This window comes from Agelaius tricolor, unplaced genomic scaffold (assembly GCF_023055355.1).
Source record: "Agelaius tricolor isolate 1412-34295 unplaced genomic scaffold, bAgeTri1.0.p SCAF_54, whole genome shotgun sequence".
NCBI classification, from domain to species: Eukaryota; Metazoa; Chordata; class Aves; order Passeriformes; family Icteridae; genus Agelaius; species Agelaius tricolor.
Genome location: NW_027269314.1, coordinates 587,981 through 603,757, shown reverse-complemented (window position 1 = coordinate 603,757; position 15,777 = coordinate 587,981). Strand labels below are relative to the sequence as shown.

Sequence of the window (15,777 nt, the reverse complement as noted above, 5' to 3'; positions counted from 1 at the left end):
GTCCCTCAGCCCGGGCAGGCTGCTGGTGACAGGGTGAGCCCCGCGGGGACAGCCTGGGCACCCCCTGCCACGGAGCAGGACAGGAGGGGTCAGCAACAACCTCAGCCCTTTATTGGGGTTTGTTTGGGCACCCCCGCGCTGCACAGGCAGGGGGGACAGGGCCTGGGGACAGCCCCACACAGCCCGGGGTCCCCAGGGAAGGGGACAGGGCCTGGGGACAGCCCCACACAGCCCGGGGTCCCTAGGGAAGGGGACACAGACACAGCCTGGGGCCAGCCCCACACAGCCCAGGCCCCAGGGACGGGACAGGGGTGGCAGTTCCACTCTGTAAGGCACAGTCCAGGGGCTGCTGCTGCTGCCCAGAGGGACCCACCCAGGCCCCCAGGGGCTGTGACACGTCCCAAGTGGCCACGGTGCCACAGGGCACAGCTGGGGCCACCATGGGAGCGGCGAGTGGCCACTCCTGGTGCCTGCCTGTCCGTCAGTCTGTCAGTCCGTGTGCTGACTGAGCTCTGCTCCCTAATCCTCCTCTGAGTCCCGAGCCACTGCCTTCTTCTTCTTCTTCTTTTTCTTCTTCTTTTCCTCCTCCTCCTCCTCTTCCTCCTCCTCCCCCTCAGGTTCTACCACGACTTTCCTTTTCTTCTTGGGCAAGGGCTCCTCCTCTTCCTCCTCCTCCTCCTCCACCCCGTTCTCCTCAGGCTCTGGCTCTGCTTCTGACTCCTCTGGCTGCTGCTGCTTCTTCTTTTTCTTCTTCTTCTTGGCCCCCACGTCGTTCTCCTGTGGGGAGCCCCACATCAGCTCTGCCCCCACCTTCCCTGCCCTCATGGGGCACAGAGACCCCTCAGACCCCCCCCCAGCATCAGGAGCACCCAGGGCCCCCCAAAAGGCTCCCACCCCATCCCCCTCACCTCCGTCTCCATCACTGAGTTCTCTGCTGCCTCCTCAGCAGCTGCTGCCAGCGCCTCCAGCCGCCGCTTCTCCCTCTTCTTCCTCTTCTTCTCCTTCTTCTCCTGCCTCCTCTTCACCTCAGCCACCACCTCGTTGGCCTGGGGACACACAGGGGGACATGAGCCAGGGCAGGGTCCCGGGGTTTGTCCCCACGCCTGGCCCTGGTCAGATCAGACTCATTAAATCAGTCTTTGGCCTCCACAGTGGGTCAGGATGGCACAGTGACATCACCTCCGACACGGGCCCTCACCTTCATCCCCCCAGGACCTCAGCATCACCTTCCTCACCACAGCATCTCACCATCATCTTCATCCCCCCAGCACCTCAGCATCATCTTCATCACCTCCACCGCCTTCACTGCCCCCACACCTCCCATTCACAATCTCCATTCCCTGGTACCCCACTAGTGCCATCTTCATCTCCCCCAGGACCTCACTCCATCATCTTCATCACCCCAACACTTCCATCGTTTTCATCCCAGCACATCACCTTCATCACCTCACTATTATCTTCATCTCCCTCAAGACCTCACCTCCTCCATCTCTCTCACTGCCCCCATTTGTCACCCTCACCGCTTTTCTTCATCCCTCAGCCTCCCCTCCTCCTCCTCCTCACCTCCACCACGGCCTCCTTCATCACCTCCAGGTTCTTGCGGGGCGGCTCCCCGGTCTCGTAGAAGGCCAAGCGCTCCTCCACCTGCTCCCGCAGCTTGTCCCCAAAGACACTGGTGGGGACCTCTGTGGGGAGGGGACAGGGGGGGCTCAGCACTGCCCCTGCACCCCCAAACCCCCCGCGTGCCCCCCGTGCTCTGCTCAGCCCACAGGAGTCACCATTCACGGGGGTGAGATGCTGTTGACGAAAAATGTTCCCATCACGGCAGAGCGGCCCCAGTGCCCCCGAGTGCCCTCCCTGTGCCCACCCGGGCACCGAGTGCCAGTGCCCCCATCTGTGCCCCCCACCTGTGCCCACCTGAGAAGCAGTCGATGCGCGAGGCAATGGTGCACTTGTTGGCCAGGTAGCGCGAGATGCGCCCCTTGTTCTTGGCGGCCGCGCGCCCGATGAAGGTGGAGTGGAAGATGAGGCCGTACTTGGGGGTGTTCCCCCGCGTCTTCAGCGCCCTGCGAGTGCCCAGGGTGGGGTCAGGACCCCCGAGTGCCACCCCCAGCCCCCGACAGCCCCTCCCCAGCCCACCGTGCTCCGGGGGTCGCTCAGAGCGGGGCCGGCTGCTCACCCCCAGCGAGTCACAGCCACTGCCCTGAGGCCGCCATCACCGCGACCGCCCTGGGGTACCTGAACAGGGCCTTCTCTGCCCCCAGGATCTGCACCGTCGAGGCCGGGTACTTGGCCAGGTTGGTCAGGCTGCCAGCGTGCGAGATGAGGCGGGCACCCACCTGGGGGACAGCACGGGGGGGGGTTACAGGAGGCTCTGAGCCCCCCAAGGGAGCAGGGAGTCCCCACAGGCCGGGGATCAGCAGTGGAAGTGTCAGCAGCACGACTCAGTGGATTGACAGATTCACTCTGACATCATCTCCACGGCTGGGGAGGGCTCTCTGGGGACACTCTGGGGACACTCACCACCTCCCCGATGAGGGCTGACAGGCTGGGGGCCACCTGGCTCATCTTGGAGCGCAGGTACTCCTGCAGCCCCTTGCGGTAGTCGGACAGCGAGATGACGCGGCGCGAGAAGCTCTCGATGTTGATGAGGTCCAGGGGGGAGATGTCCATGCCTGGGGGTGGCACGGGCTCAGTGGCAGCGCTGGGCACGTGGCCAGGCCCCCCCTGAGCCCCCGAGAGCCCCCCTCACCCATGGAGGAGCGCGAGGCCTCCAGGATGGCCTGGGCCTTGGCGCTGTCCATGACGATCTCCTCCAGCCCCTCCAGGCTCTCCTCGCTCAGCTCCCGGCGGTTCCCGATGAATTTGGCCACCCGGCAGTACATGGAGTTCTCGGGGACGATCTTGATCAGCTCGGGGAAGTGGTACCCGTACCACTCCCTGCGGGGACAGGACACGGTCACTGCTGCCACCCGGGCCCCACCCCAGCTCGGGGTGTCCCCAGGCCACCCCACCACGTTCCCCATGTCCCCCCTGGTCCATGCCATGGCCCTGAGGCCCGGCCAGTGTCCCCTGGGGAGCTGCTGTCCCTCCCCGGTCTGTACAGGCGGCCGGAGCAGCGGCAGCTGCCTGTGGTAAGCATGGGGAGGGAGGGGACCCCAAACCCTTTAAACCCCCCAGAATCCGTCCCCACGGACCGGACACGCATGGAGAAGGTGTTGATGTCCTTGTCCAGCTGGTCCAGCAGGCTGATGGACTGGATGATCATGTTGTCCACCCGGTGCACGTTGAACTTCACCTTGGCCCGGGAGTAGCTGTGCCCGAGCCCCAGCTGGGCCTTGGCCGCCGACTGCGCCGTGAGGCCCCGGACCAGCGCCGGGAAGTGCAGCCGGATCCCTGCGGGGACACGGGGGGACAACGGTGCCACCACAGGGGATAATGGTGCCACCGCATGGACACTGAGCTGCCACCACGTGCGACCCCAGGGACACCTCACAGCCACGGCACCGGGTCCGCCCCACTCCTCACCCCTCCCGGGTGAATCCCAGGACCCCAGAGAGAGATGTCCCCTCTGTCCCCACTCACCTCGCATGAGCTCGGCCACGACGCCCCCGGTCTGGCACTGCACCCCCAGCTCCTCCAGCACGGCCGCGCCCATCTTGGCATCGCCCACCCCCAGCACCACCTTCTTCCTCTTGGGGGGCAGCGCCGTGTCCAGCAGCAGCCGCAGGTCCTCGTGCAGGACTCCTGCGGGACAGGGGGGGCTCAGCGCGGTGCCCGCGGGAGGGGGGTCCCGGTGTCCCCGGCCCCGCCGCGCTCACCCTCGGACACGGCGTTCATGTTCTCCAGCGCGCTCTGCGCCGAGCGGAACGGCGAGAACGCCACGAGCTTCACCACGTTATGGAACTTGCCCAGCGTGAGGACGCTCTCCTCCACCTGCAACCGGGGACAACCGGGGGGAGGCGGGGGCTCCGGTCACGGGGAACGGCCCCGGTACCGCGACCCCCCCCGCCTGTTCCCCCCCCGCCTCCCCGCTCCTTCCACCTCTCTCCATCCCCGCTCCCGGTGTGTCCCCTCGTGCCCCCACCTCCCCGATCCCCGTTCCCGTCCTTTCCCACGCCGTTCCCCTCCCGTTCCTCCCCGTCCCCGCTCCCGCCGTTGCCGGTGCGGTACCTGCGGTAGCAGCATGCCGATCTCCTCCACCTCCCGCACGGCGAACAGCGCGTACCCGGCCGCATGTTCGAACAGCACGTGCAGCAGCACCTGCGGCACCGAGGGCTCCGCTCACCGAGGGCGGCACCGGGGCCGCGCTCCCGCCCATCCCCGCGCCCGCCGCCCCGGCCCGATGCGGCTCCCCCGGCCTCCTGCCGGTCCCGGCCCGTCCCGATGCGGCTCGAGGGGGCTCCTGAGTCCCTCCCAACTCCCGATGGCTGCGGATGCGGCCCGGGCCCGTCCCCTCACTCACCATCGTCCTCCTGCCGCCGCCGCCGTCCGGAACTGACGCGCTGTCCCCGCCGGAACCCCGTCTCCTCCCCTTTCCACCAATCAGCGCCCACTGCGCCGCGCCCTCCACCAATCACCGCAGGCCGCCCTCGATGGGCCCGCCCCGCAGCCAATCAGGCAGAGGATGGACTAACCCCGCCCCCTCGGCGGCAACTGCCAATCAGAGCCGGGAGGGGGCGTTCCCTCCCGCCTTTTCCTGCGCGCCGGCCAATGGGAGCCCTGCGCGCGTGAGCCCCGGCCCCGCCCCTTCCCGCGCTGGTCGGTGCGCGCGCGGCCGCACGTGGCGGGACCCTAACCCCCCCCCCCCCCCCCCCCCCCAATATCCCTGCGGTGCCGCCCCCGGGCCCCCAATGTCCCCGCGGTGCCGCCCCCGGACTCCCAATGGCCCCGCGGTGCCACCCCCGAACCCCCAATGGCCCCGCGGTGCCGCTCCTGGGGCGCCCAGAGCTCTCCCGGTCCCCTCCTGGGACCCTCAGTGCCCTCCAAGTGTCCCCGCGGTCCCGCCCGGGACCCCCAAATGTCTCCCGGTGCCACCTCAGGATCCCCAAATGTCGCCGTGGTTCCATCCTGGCGCTCCCTGTGACCCTCCCGGGGTCCTCAGTCCCCTCCCGGGACTCCCAGTGCCCCTCTCGGATCCCTCCTGTGACCCCCGGTCCCCTTTTATGCTCCCCCGTGTCCCTCCCGAAGCCCCTCGTGTCCCTTCCCGTGTCCCCTCCCGTGTCCCCCGCAGTGTCCCCGCCCGGTGCCCGGTGCCAGGCGCAGGCAGCGCGTCCAGGGAAGTTTTATTGGATGCCAGGAGCGCGGGGTCCCGGGGGTCCCGGGGGGTTCCGTAGTGTCCGAGAGCAGCGCGGGGGATCCCGGGAAGCGGCTCCGGCTCCCACCGCGAGCGGGGCCGGGCTGGGGGGAACGGAGGGTCCCGAGGGAGGGGACAGCGGGCCGGGGTCCCTCGGGGGCGGTCAGGCCACGAAGTGCTGGCGGAGGTGCTGGAGCAGGTCCGGGGTGAGCAGCACCCGGTGCGCCTGGCCGTGCCCCGGGGCGCACGGGATCGTCACCCGCCCGCACAGCGCCGGGCCCTGCGCCTGCTCCTGCTTGGCCTGCGGGGACAGCCACACGCTCAGTGTCCCCAAGGCCGTGGGACCTGGGGGTGCTGCTGGGGTGGGGCAGGGGATCCTCAGCCGGCCCATCCCTGGGAGTGGGAGATCCCTCGGGATTGGAGTTTGTCAGAACAGGGGGTCCCTCGAAACTGGGGATCAGGAACAGGGATGGATTGGGGCTCATCAGGAATGGGAGTTTCTTGGGATTGGCATCCCTCAGGTCCTGGGGATCCCTTGAGAATGGGGTCCCTCAGGATTGGGGGTTCCTTGAGATTGGGGTCCCTCAGGTACAGGGGATCCCTTGTGATTGGGGTCCCTCAGGGTTGGGGTCCCTCAGGAATAGGTTTTTTTGTGACTGGTGTCTCTTGGAATTGGCGTCCCTCAGGACTGGGGGTTCCTTGGGACTGGGGTCTCTCAAGACTTGGAATTGGGGGCCCCTCAGGAATGAGAGTTTTTGTGACTGGCATCTCTTGGAATCAGGGTTCCCTCAGGATTGGGGGTCCCTCAAGATTGGAGTCCCTCAGAATTGGGGGGGTTCCTTGGGATCCCTCAGAATTGGGGATTTTTGTGACTGGTGTCTCTCGGAATCAGGGTTCCCTCAGGAATGGGGATCCCTCGAGATTAGGGGACTCCTTTGGGATTGGGGTCCCTCAGGATTGGGGCTCTCAGAGCTGGGGGGTCCCTCAGGATTGGGGTCTCACCTTCAGGAAGGAGGAGGACGGGAAGGTGCCAAAGGTGGTGGAGACGCCGGCGCCCGGCTGCTGCTGAACCATCTCCCGCAGCGTGTCGTCCTGGGGGCACAGCAAGGTCACCCCAAAACCCACCCCAGGGGGACCCTCCTCACCCACCCTGGGCAGGAATCAGAGGGGTCAAACCCCCGTTTTGGGAGGGGAACGGGAATGGGAATGGGCGGCAGCACCTTGTCCCCTCACTGCCACCAGGTGCCACCAGCCCCAGCCTGGGGGTGCCACCAGGTCCCCCCATGCTGGAGAAGACCCTTCCTCACCTTCAGGGCGTCGATGGAGTTCTTGAGGGCGCAGAGCCGGGCCGTCTGCTCCAGCAGCCGCGCCGAGGAGCTCCTCGCTGCAAACAGCGGGAAGGGAGGGATGGGCAGGGGGACACGGACACAGCTGAGCACTGTGACCCCTCAGGCTGGCACCCCCTGGGTTCTGGGGGGTTTGACCCCCTCAGGCTGGCACCCCGTGGGTTCTGGGGGGCTGGACTTCCTCAGGTGGGTACCAGCTGGGTTTTGGGGGGGTTTGACCTCCTCAAGTTGGTACTGGGTGGTTTTTGGGGGGTTTGATCTTCTCAGGTTGGTACCAGGTAAGTTTTGGGGTGTTTGACCTCCTCAGGTTGGTTCTGGGTGGGTTTTGGGGGGTTTGACTCCCTCAGGCTGGTACCAGGTAGGTTTTGGGGGATTTGATCTCCTCCTCAGGTTGGTACAAGGGGATTTCAGGGGGTTTGACCTCCTCAGGTTGGTACCAGGTGGGTTTCAGGGGGTTTGATTTCCTCAGGTTGGCACTGGGTGGGTTTTGGGGAGTTGGACCTCCTCAGGTTGGTTCTGGGTGGGTTTTGGGGGATTTGATCTCCTCCTCAGGTTGGTACCAGGTGCATTTTGGGGGGTTTGATCTCCTCAGGCTGGCACTGGGTGGGTTTTGGGAGGTTTGACCCCCTCAGGTTGGTACCAGGTGTGTTTTGGGGGGACTTGAGCTCCTCAGGCTTTTACTAGGGGATTTCAGGGGGTTTGATTTCCTCAGGTTGGCACTGGGTGGGTCTTCGAGGGTTTGACCCCCTCAGGTTGGTACCAGATGCATTTTGGGGGGTTGGATCTCCTCAGGTTGGTACCCGGTGCATTTTAGGGGCTTTGATCTCCTCAGGCTGGTACCGGGTGGGTTTTGGAGGGTTTGACCCCCTCAGGTTGGTACCAGGTGGGTTTTGGGGGGTTTTGATCTCCTCAGGCTGGTACCAGGTGGGTTTTGGGGGGTTTTGATCTCAGGTTGGTACCAGGTGTGTTTTGGGGAAGGTTTGACCCCCTTGGATTAGTACCAGGGGGATTTCATGGCTTGGGGCTCAGCCACCCCAGGGCAGCTCATCCCCTGGACACTGAGCCATGTCCCCAGCACAGCAATGGCCTTGAGGGGGACAGGGACTGTCCCTCAAGCCAAACACCCCAGAGCTGCTGGCAGAGCAGAGCCCACCCCGCAGCGAGCCCTGCTGCGGTCGGCACATGGCTGCCAGTCCTGCGGGCACAGGGACAGCACAGAGGTGCCACAACCCCCCCAGATCCCAAGGAACACTTTTGTAGAACCTACTGGATTTGCTCTGCCTCATGTCCAGCACCTTGGCGTTGGCGCTGAGCTGGTAGAGGGTCTCCAGCAGCTGCGTGGTCTTGCGGTAGAGGCTCTGCGTGGGCAGCGCCTCGGGCGGCCGCTCCCGCGCCACGGCCACGCGCGGCACCTGCAGCGGCGCCAGGCTGGCCAGCTCCAGCTTCATCTGGGCACCCTGGCACCACGGGAAAACACCGGGGAGAGGTGGGAAATGGGTGAAACGCTGCTAAGGACAGCAAGGGTGGGAGCAGGGATGGGCCCCATGGGGGTTCCTCGCATGTGGGGCTGGTTGGATTTAATGAGCTGCTCCATCCCACCCGTTACAATTAATATCCATTAGAATAGTTGGTTAATTGGGTTATCTGCTGCTGTGCCCCACGGGTGGGGTGTTCATTAATCAATCAAACAATCAATCAATCAATCAATCAGGTTGTGCCGGTGGCATCTGCACCGAGGGGACAGGGCTGGCAGGGACACCAGCAGCACCCCCAGTTCCACCAGCAGCTCCCAGTGCTGACCCTGCTCTCAGCCCCAGATGAGAGCCTGTTCTCCAGCTCATCCCATATCCCACAGGGATAACATCCCATGGGGATCAAATCCCACAGGGATCACATCCCATGGGGATCAAATCCCACAGGGATCACATCCCGCAGGGATCACATCGCACCCAGATCACATCCCACAGGGATCATGTCCCACGGGAATCCCATCCCACAGGGATCCCACTCCACATGGATCACACCCCACATGGATCACACCCCACATGGATCACACCCCACAGGAATCCCATCCCACAAGAATCCCATCTCACATGGATCCCATATCCCACATGGATGCCATCCCACATGGATCACACCCCACATGGATCCCATCCCATGGAGATCCCATCCCACATGGATCACATCCCACAAGGATCCTCTCCCACCCTGATCCCATCCCACAGGAATCCCATCCCACCCTGACCCCATTCCACAGGATTCCATTCCCCCAACCTTGAGCAGGTTGTTCTCATTCTTGAGGTGTTTCAGGGAGAGCTGCAGGGCGTCGATCTGCTGCAGCAGGAGGGGAGAGTCCTTCACCTGCACAGGGCCAGAGCCACCTCCCGGCACCTGCCCGGCACCAACACCTGCACGGGGACACTGCCATCAGCATAGGGCACTGCCATCAGCACAGGGCACTGCCATCAGCACTGCCATCAGCACTGCCATCAGCGCTGCCACCCCTGTCACCAACCCAGGACACTGCCATCAGCACTGCCACCCCTGACATCAGCACTGCCATCAGCACTGCCATCAGCACTGCCACCCCTGACAACAGCACTGCCACCCCCGTCACCAACACAGGGACACTGCCATCAGCACTGCCACCCCTGACAACTGCACTGCCATCAGCACTGCCACCTCTGCCATCAGCACAGGGACACTGCCATCAGCACTGCCATTAGCACTGCCACCCCTGTCACCAGCACAGGGCACTGCTATCAGCACTGCCATCCCTGACACCAACACAGGGCACTGCCATCGGTGCTGCCACCCCTGACGGTGCCACAGGGCACTGTCACCAACACGTGGCACCTCCCTGGAGAAGTCCCAGCAGCTCCCAGTGCCCCTTCCCAAGGCTCTCCAGCTGTGGTCACCCCTCTCCACATCCACCACAGTTCCATGCTCATCCCTCCCTTCCCAGGCCCCCTGGAGCCACCAGGGCTGGCAGCCTCTGAGCAGGACCTGGATCCTTCCCTGGCTCCCAAAGGGAGCTGAGTCCCAGGGTTTGGGGGTCCTGGGATTTCATTTCCCCCCCATGCACTGGGGCTGCATGCAGGGTGTGTCCGTACCTCGCTGCTGTTCCTCTGCAGCACAGGGAGAGGGGCCAGGAGAGACAAGAAAAATCAGGATTAAAGCCCCGGGTTGGGTGGGAGAGGAGCTGTGCCTGGAGCAGCTCTGGGCTCCCACAGCCTCATCTGGGACAGAGCCCATTCCCAGCAGCTGGGAGTGACCCAAGCAGGGCCCCTGCAATGCTCCCCCAGAGCCTGGGGCTCGGCAAGGACCTCCCAGGCTGCTCCTGCTCCTTTGGGAATGAGAATCCCAGCAGCATTCCTGGGAGCCAGGGCTGGAGTGTGGGAGAGGCTGTGGCTCCGTGGCAGCACCATTCCCAAATTCCTGTGGCAGGAGGACACCCCGGCCCCGCCCTGTCACTCACCCCCGGCGATGCCGGACACGATGGAGGCCACGCCCGAGGGCGGAGCCCCCCGCAGCCCCTCGATCGTCCTCTTGGACTGGTTGTTCAGGCGCTGCTTCAGCTCCACCTTCTCCGACTCCAGCTGGTCGATGTCAGCCTGGAGGGCGTCCATGGTCTCCTCAAACTCCCTGGGAAGAGCACACGGGGGGAGGGAGGTGTGAGGCCAGGGATGCTGCTTGGCCAGGACTCCTGATCCTGTCCCTCCATCCCTTGTCCCCAGTCCCTCTCCAGCTCTCCTGGAGCCCCTTCAGGGCCTGGAGGAGGCTCTGAGCTCTGCCTGGGTCCTTCTCTTCTCCAAGTGAACATTCCCAGCTCTCCCAGCCTGGCTCCAAGCAGAGGGAACCCAGCTCTTGGATTTCTGGTGGGCTCTGGAATTCTGTGGCTTCCTCTGGATGAGCTCCACCAGCTCCACACCCACAGCCCCATTCCAAACTCACTTCTCTTTCTTTTTGAGCAGTGTCTGGGTCTCGTCCAGCTTGGTCTGGATCTTCTCCACGCGGTCGTCCGCGTCCTTGGACGCGCTGTCCAGCTTCTTCTCCAGCAGGCTGAGCCTCACGTTGGCCTCGCTGAGCTCCTCACCCTGGAGAGCCAGGGAGGGAATCAGGGAGCTGGGGGAGCCCCCACATCACCAGCACCCATGGGTGGAGCCCAGAACAGCTCCCCAGAGCCCTCAGATCACCAGCACCCACGGGTGGAACCCAGAACAGCTCCTCAGAGCCCCTAAATCACCAGCACCCACGGGTGGAGCCCAGAACAGCTCCTCAGAGCCCCCAGATCACCAGCACCCACGGGTGGAGCCCAGAACAGCTCCCACCCTGAGCACCCCAGAACATGGTGGGGGCAAGATCTGGATGGCAGCACCTCCCTGCCCATGGGAAAAACATCCCCAGGAGATCTGGATGGGGCTTGGGATCAGCATCTCCATAGGCAGGAAGCCAGCAGGAGTGTGGAGGTGAATCCCACAGCAGCCAGGAAGGTGGGGATGGGTGAGGGAGAGGCAGGAATGGTGAGGGACAGGAAGGGATGGGCGAGGCACAGACAGGGATGGGTGAGGGAGAGCAGGGATGGGTGAGGGACAGGCAGGGATGGTGAGGGACAGGCAGGGATGTGTGAGGGAAAAGCAGGGATGGGTGAGGGACAGGCAGGGATGGGTGAGGGACAGGCAGGGATGGGTGAGGGATGGCAGGGATGGGAGAGGGAGAGCAGGGATGGGTGAAGAGGAGCCAGGAAGGCAGGGACCAGTGAGGAACACCTCACCTTGATCTTGAGGGACTTCTTCAGCTCCTTGATGACTGTCTCCCTGTCCTCCAGCTTCAGCCCCAGCCCCTCAGCATCCGTGATCTCTGCCCGCAGCGCGGCCGCCCGGAGCTCTGCCGGTGGCGTGGGCTGGACCAGTGGGACAATCAGGATTTTAGGAAGAATCCAAGACAGCCCAGCTGCCCAGCTCCCTGTGCTGGTCACCCAGAGCCTGCTGGTGACCAGAACAGAGCCCAGCCCACCTTGCTCTGCGGGCGGTCGGCGTCGTACTCGCCCTCCTGCATGGCCGTGGCCATCTTGTTCATGGTGGCCATGAGGATGCTGCAGGACTGGCGCAGGCACTCGTAGGGATTGATGCCCTGGGAGCCGTAAATCTGGGAAGGACAGGAAGGAGCTGGCTGCTGGCCCTGGGCTGGGCTCACAGCCCCCAGCCCACATCCCACAACTGGTGCTTCCCTCTGATGGTTAAGGATGTTCCTCTGATGATTAAGGGTACTCCTCTGATGTTTAAGATGTTCCTCTGATGGTTAAGGATGTCTCTCTGGTGTTTAAGGATCTCTCCCTGACATTTAAGGATGTCTCTCTGATGTTTAAGATGTTCCTCTGATGTTTAAGGTGTTCCTCTGATGGTTAAGGATGTTCCTCTGATTTTTAAGGATGTGCATCTGGTGTTCAAGATGTCCCTCTGACATTTAAGGATGTCTCCCTGATGTTTAAGGGTGTCCCTCTGATTTTTAAAATGTCCCACTGACGTTTAAGATGTTCCTCTGCTTTTTAAGGATGTCCCTCTGGTGTTTAAGGATCTCTCCCTGATGTTTAAAATGTCCCTCTGATGTTTAAGGGTGTCCCTGTGATGTTTAAATGTCCCACCTGGGAGTGGTGGGAAGGATGTCCCACCTAGGAATGGTGAAGGATGCCCAGCCTGGGAATGTTGAAGGATGTTCTAGCTGGGAATGGTGAAGGATGCCCCACCTGGGAATGGTGGGAGGGATGTCCCCCCTGGGAATGGTGAAGGATGCCCCACCTGGGAATGCTGAGAAGGATGTCCCCCCTGGGAATAGTGGGAAGGGTGTCCCTCCTGGGAATGGTGGGAAGGGTCTCCCAGCTGGGAGTGGTGGGAAGTATGTTCCATCTGGGAATGGTGCGAAGGATATCCCAGCTGGGAATTGTGAAGGATTTTCCACCTGCAACTGGTGGGAAGGACGTCCCAGCTGGGACTAGTGGGAATAATGTTCTCCCTGGGAATGCTGGAGGATGCCCAGCTGGGAATGCTGGAGGATGCCCAGTCGGGAATGGTGGGAAGGGCATCCCAGTCGGGGATGCTGGAGGATGCCCAGCTGGGAATGCTGGAGGATGCCCAGTCGGGGATGCTGGAGGATGCCCAGCTGGGAATGGTGAAGGATGCCCAGTTGGGAATGCTGGAAGATGCCCAGCTGGGAATGCTGGAGGATGCCCAGCTGGGAGTGGTGAAGGATGCCCAGTTGGGAATGGTGAAGGATGCCCAGTTGGGGATGCTGGAGGATGCCCAGCTGGGGATGCTGGAGGATGCCCAGTTGGGAATGGTGAAGGATGCCCAGTTGGGAATGCTGGAAGATCCCAGCTGGGGATGCTGGAGGATGCCCAGTTGGGGATGCTGGAGGATGCCCAGCTGGGAATGCTGGATGATGCCCAGCTGGGGATGCTGGAGGATGCCCCGTTGGGAATGCTGGAGGATGCCCAGTTGGGGATGCTGGAGGATGCCCAGTTGGGAATGCTGGAGGATGCCAGCTGGGCGTGGTGAAGGATGCCCAGTTGGGAATGCTGGAGGATGCCCAGTTGGGAATGCTGGAGGATGCCCAGCTGGGAGTGGTGAAGGATGCCCAGTTGGGAGTGGTGAAGGATGCCCAGCTGGGAATGGTGAAGGATGCCCAGTTGGGGATGCTGGATGATGCCCAGCTGGGGATGCTGCAGGATGCCCAGCTGGGAATGGTGAAGGACGCCCCGTTGGGGATGCTGCAGGATGCCCACCTGCTCGCTGACTTTGAAGGCCAGCTCCTCGAGGCGCGGCGCGGGCAGCCCCTCGTTCTCGGCCAGCGGCGCGATCAGCTGCGCCCCGGCCGCCGCCACCTCCTGCAGCACGGCCACCACCCACGTCAGGTGCTTGCGGCACTCCAGCAGCGTGTCCGACACCTGCGGGGCACAGAGGGGTCACTGGGGATGGCACGGACACCTGGGCTCCCGGAGTCCACACCCGCCCTGGAACTGTCACCAGGATCGGGGGAAATAACGGGAAGATGGAGGGAATGGGTCTTGGGTGTGAATCCAGGTCTCCATCTGAGATGGGAACACAAAATCCAGGTGCCACCTCCATCGTGTCCAGGGAAAGAGCTCCAGGAGCAGCTGAGGGAGCTGGGAAGGGGCTCAGCCTGGAGCAAAGGAGGCTCAGGGGGACCTTGTGGCTCTGCACAGCTCCTGATAGGAGGGGACAGCCGGGGGGGTGGATTTGGGATCTTATCCCAGGGAACAGGGACAGGAGGAGAGGAATGGCCTCAGGCTGTGCCAGGTTGGATATTGGGAAAACTCCTCCAGGGAAGGGTTGTCCCCAGCCCTGGGGGGATTTAACATCCACCTGGGGACACGGTCAGAGATGGCCTTGGCAGTGCTGGGGCATGGCTGGACTCAGGGACCTCTGAGGGATTTCCCAACCTAAACCAGTCCCTGACTCCATGATCCCAGCTCAGCTCACACCACCTCCCTCTCCCCTGAGCTGCTGCCCAGCTTCCCTGGGGAGTTTGCTGCCAGCCCAGTGCATCCCACAGCTCCCAGCTTGTGCCTGAGGGGTGGCTGAGGGCTGTCCCTGTCCCCTCACCTGTGGCCCGAAGCCCAGGGCTGCCGGAATCCCCGGCGCGTCCGTGCCCGGCATGCGGCGCCGGATCTTCTTGCAGAACTGGCGGATGTCGCTGCAGGACGTCTCCAGGTCCTTGAGCAGGATGGCCAGGTCTGCTGCCTCCTGCCCGGCCTGGGGACACAGAGGGACCTCAGAGGGACACAGGGACACAGAGGGGCATGGGGATAGAGGGACTCAGATGGATCTCAGAGGGACACGGGAACAGAGGGACATGGGGACACAAAGGGACCTCAGAGAGAGAGACCTCAGAGGGACACACAGAGAGAGAGGGACCTTAGAGGGACACAGGAACAGGGTAACATGGGGACACAGAGGGACCTCAGAGAGACCTCAGAGGGACACACAGAGAGAGAGGGACCTTAGAGGGACATGGGAACAGAGGGACATGGGGACACAGAGGGATTGTAGACAGAGGGAACCTCACAGGAACACAGGGAGAGAGAGGGACCTTAGAGGGACGTGGAAACAGAGGGACATGGGGACACAAACAGACCTCAGAGAGAGGGAACTTCAGAGGGACATGGGGACACAGAGGGATTGTAGACAGAGGGACCTTAGAGGGACACAGGGAGAAAGAGGGACCTTAGAAGGACACAGGAACAGAGGGACATGGAGGGGACCTCAGGACACAGAGTTAGAGTGACGAGGGGACACAGAGGGACCTTAGGGAGGGGGAGCTCTGACAGACACAGGGACAGAGAGACAGGGAAGGACCTCAGACAGAGAGACAAGAAGGGATCTCAGACAGAGGGACACAGGGACAGCAGGAAGCTGGCACGTGCCCAGCCATCCTGGCAGGTGCTACCTGGAGGAAGATCCTACCTGGAGGAAGATCCTACCTGGAGGAAGGCCCGCAGCCGACACACCTCCACCCCCATGCAGTCCAAGGCACTCTGGGTGAACTGTGGGCACAGGCACAGGGGCCCTCAGCACAGGGACAGGGACAGGACAGGGACAGGAGGGACCCCAGGGCACACTGGGGTTTCAGTCCCAGGAATCCCAGGATGGACCCTGTCACCATCCCAGGATTTTCAGGAGCAGGGGAATGGGCTGAGGCAGTCAGGCTATTTCTGGTCTGGTTTGGTTTTATGCAGGGGGTGCAGGACTCTGGTTCCTCCCTTGGGAAATCCAGGATCCAACCCCCACCCTGAGACAGGAGCGTCTCCACATTCCCACTCCTGCTCTTCTCGTCCCCATGTCCCCATTCCCTGACCCCAGTGCCACCACTGGGGAAGAGCGGCTGTACTGGGGAGTGGCAGCATGGACACCTCCCCTCCCACAGGGATCCTGGGGGACACAAAGGTGGACAAGAGGGATCAGGGAAGGGCTGTCCCCACTTACCTTGATGTGGTCGGCCAGCTGCAGGGTGCAGTCCTCAGCCTGGTCGGCCAGGTGGATGCTGTACAGGTGCTGTGGGAATGGCAGGATCAGCATCCACATGGAAAAACCCAATGTGGGAACACTCAAAAAAAAC

At 63.1% G+C, this 15,777-nt stretch overlaps 2 protein-coding genes, 1 long non-coding RNA gene and 2 other non-coding genes across 11 annotated transcripts in view; all 5 read right to left on the bottom strand.

The window, feature by feature from the left end:
• Positions 1 to 89: 89 nt before the first annotated feature.
• NOP56 (NOP56 ribonucleoprotein) lies at positions 90 to 4,571 on the bottom strand. Its single transcript, XM_071455887.1, has 12 exons — positions 4,466 to 4,571; positions 4,174 to 4,263; positions 3,822 to 3,936; positions 3,586 to 3,747; positions 3,198 to 3,396; positions 2,753 to 2,940; positions 2,524 to 2,675; positions 2,239 to 2,339; positions 1,918 to 2,066; positions 1,564 to 1,685; positions 909 to 1,046; positions 90 to 777 (listed from the first exon to the last, which is right to left on the bottom strand). The coding sequence occupies exons 1-12, from the start codon at positions 4,466 to 4,468 to the stop codon at positions 520 to 522; spliced, it is 1,677 nt and encodes a 558-aa protein (XP_071311988.1). The 5' UTR covers positions 4,469 to 4,571; the 3' UTR covers positions 90 to 519.
• Positions 1,116 to 1,184, bottom strand: LOC139604694 (small nucleolar RNA SNORD57). The gene has a single exon (XR_011684063.1). It is a non-coding gene; the product is annotated as a small nucleolar RNA SNORD57 (small nucleolar RNA).
• On the bottom strand, positions 1,757 to 1,828 carry LOC139604695 (small nucleolar RNA SNORD56). The gene has a single exon (XR_011684064.1). It is a non-coding gene; the product is annotated as a small nucleolar RNA SNORD56 (small nucleolar RNA).
• Positions 4,572 to 5,268: 697 nt separating the features above from the next.
• The window catches only part of DCTN1 (dynactin subunit 1), a 66,627-nt gene continuing 56,118 nt past the window's right edge, over positions 5,269 to 15,777 (bottom strand). For 5 of the 7 annotated variants that reach the window (XM_071455864.1, XM_071455860.1, XM_071455862.1 and 2 more), the window contains 14 exons: positions 15,645 to 15,713; positions 15,143 to 15,205; positions 14,265 to 14,414; positions 13,424 to 13,585; positions 11,659 to 11,790; positions 11,417 to 11,545; positions 10,597 to 10,739; positions 10,121 to 10,287; positions 9,756 to 9,770; positions 8,917 to 9,050; positions 7,910 to 8,099; positions 6,604 to 6,680; positions 6,299 to 6,388; positions 5,269 to 5,597 (listed from right to left, as the gene is read on the bottom strand). In XM_071455864.1, the coding sequence (XP_071311965.1) occupies positions 5,460 to 5,597; positions 6,299 to 6,388; positions 6,604 to 6,680; positions 7,910 to 8,099; positions 8,917 to 9,050; positions 9,756 to 9,770; positions 10,121 to 10,287; positions 10,597 to 10,739; positions 11,417 to 11,545; positions 11,659 to 11,790; positions 13,424 to 13,585; positions 14,265 to 14,414; positions 15,143 to 15,205; positions 15,645 to 15,713 (1,659 nt within the window). In that variant the 3' untranslated portion in view covers positions 5,269 to 5,459. The remainder of the gene's footprint in view (positions 5,598 to 6,298; positions 6,389 to 6,603; positions 6,681 to 7,909; positions 8,100 to 8,916; positions 9,051 to 9,755; positions 9,771 to 10,120; positions 10,288 to 10,596; positions 10,740 to 11,416; positions 11,546 to 11,658; positions 11,791 to 13,423; positions 13,586 to 14,264; positions 14,415 to 15,142; positions 15,206 to 15,644; positions 15,714 to 15,777) is intronic. The other 2 variants (XM_071455861.1, XM_071455866.1) reach the window with 1 other exon arrangement.
• LOC139604691 (uncharacterized) lies at positions 7,185 to 7,901 on the bottom strand. The gene is made up of 2 exons (XR_011684061.1): positions 7,507 to 7,901; positions 7,185 to 7,307 (listed from the first exon to the last, which is right to left on the bottom strand). It is a non-coding gene; the product is annotated as an uncharacterized lncRNA (long non-coding RNA).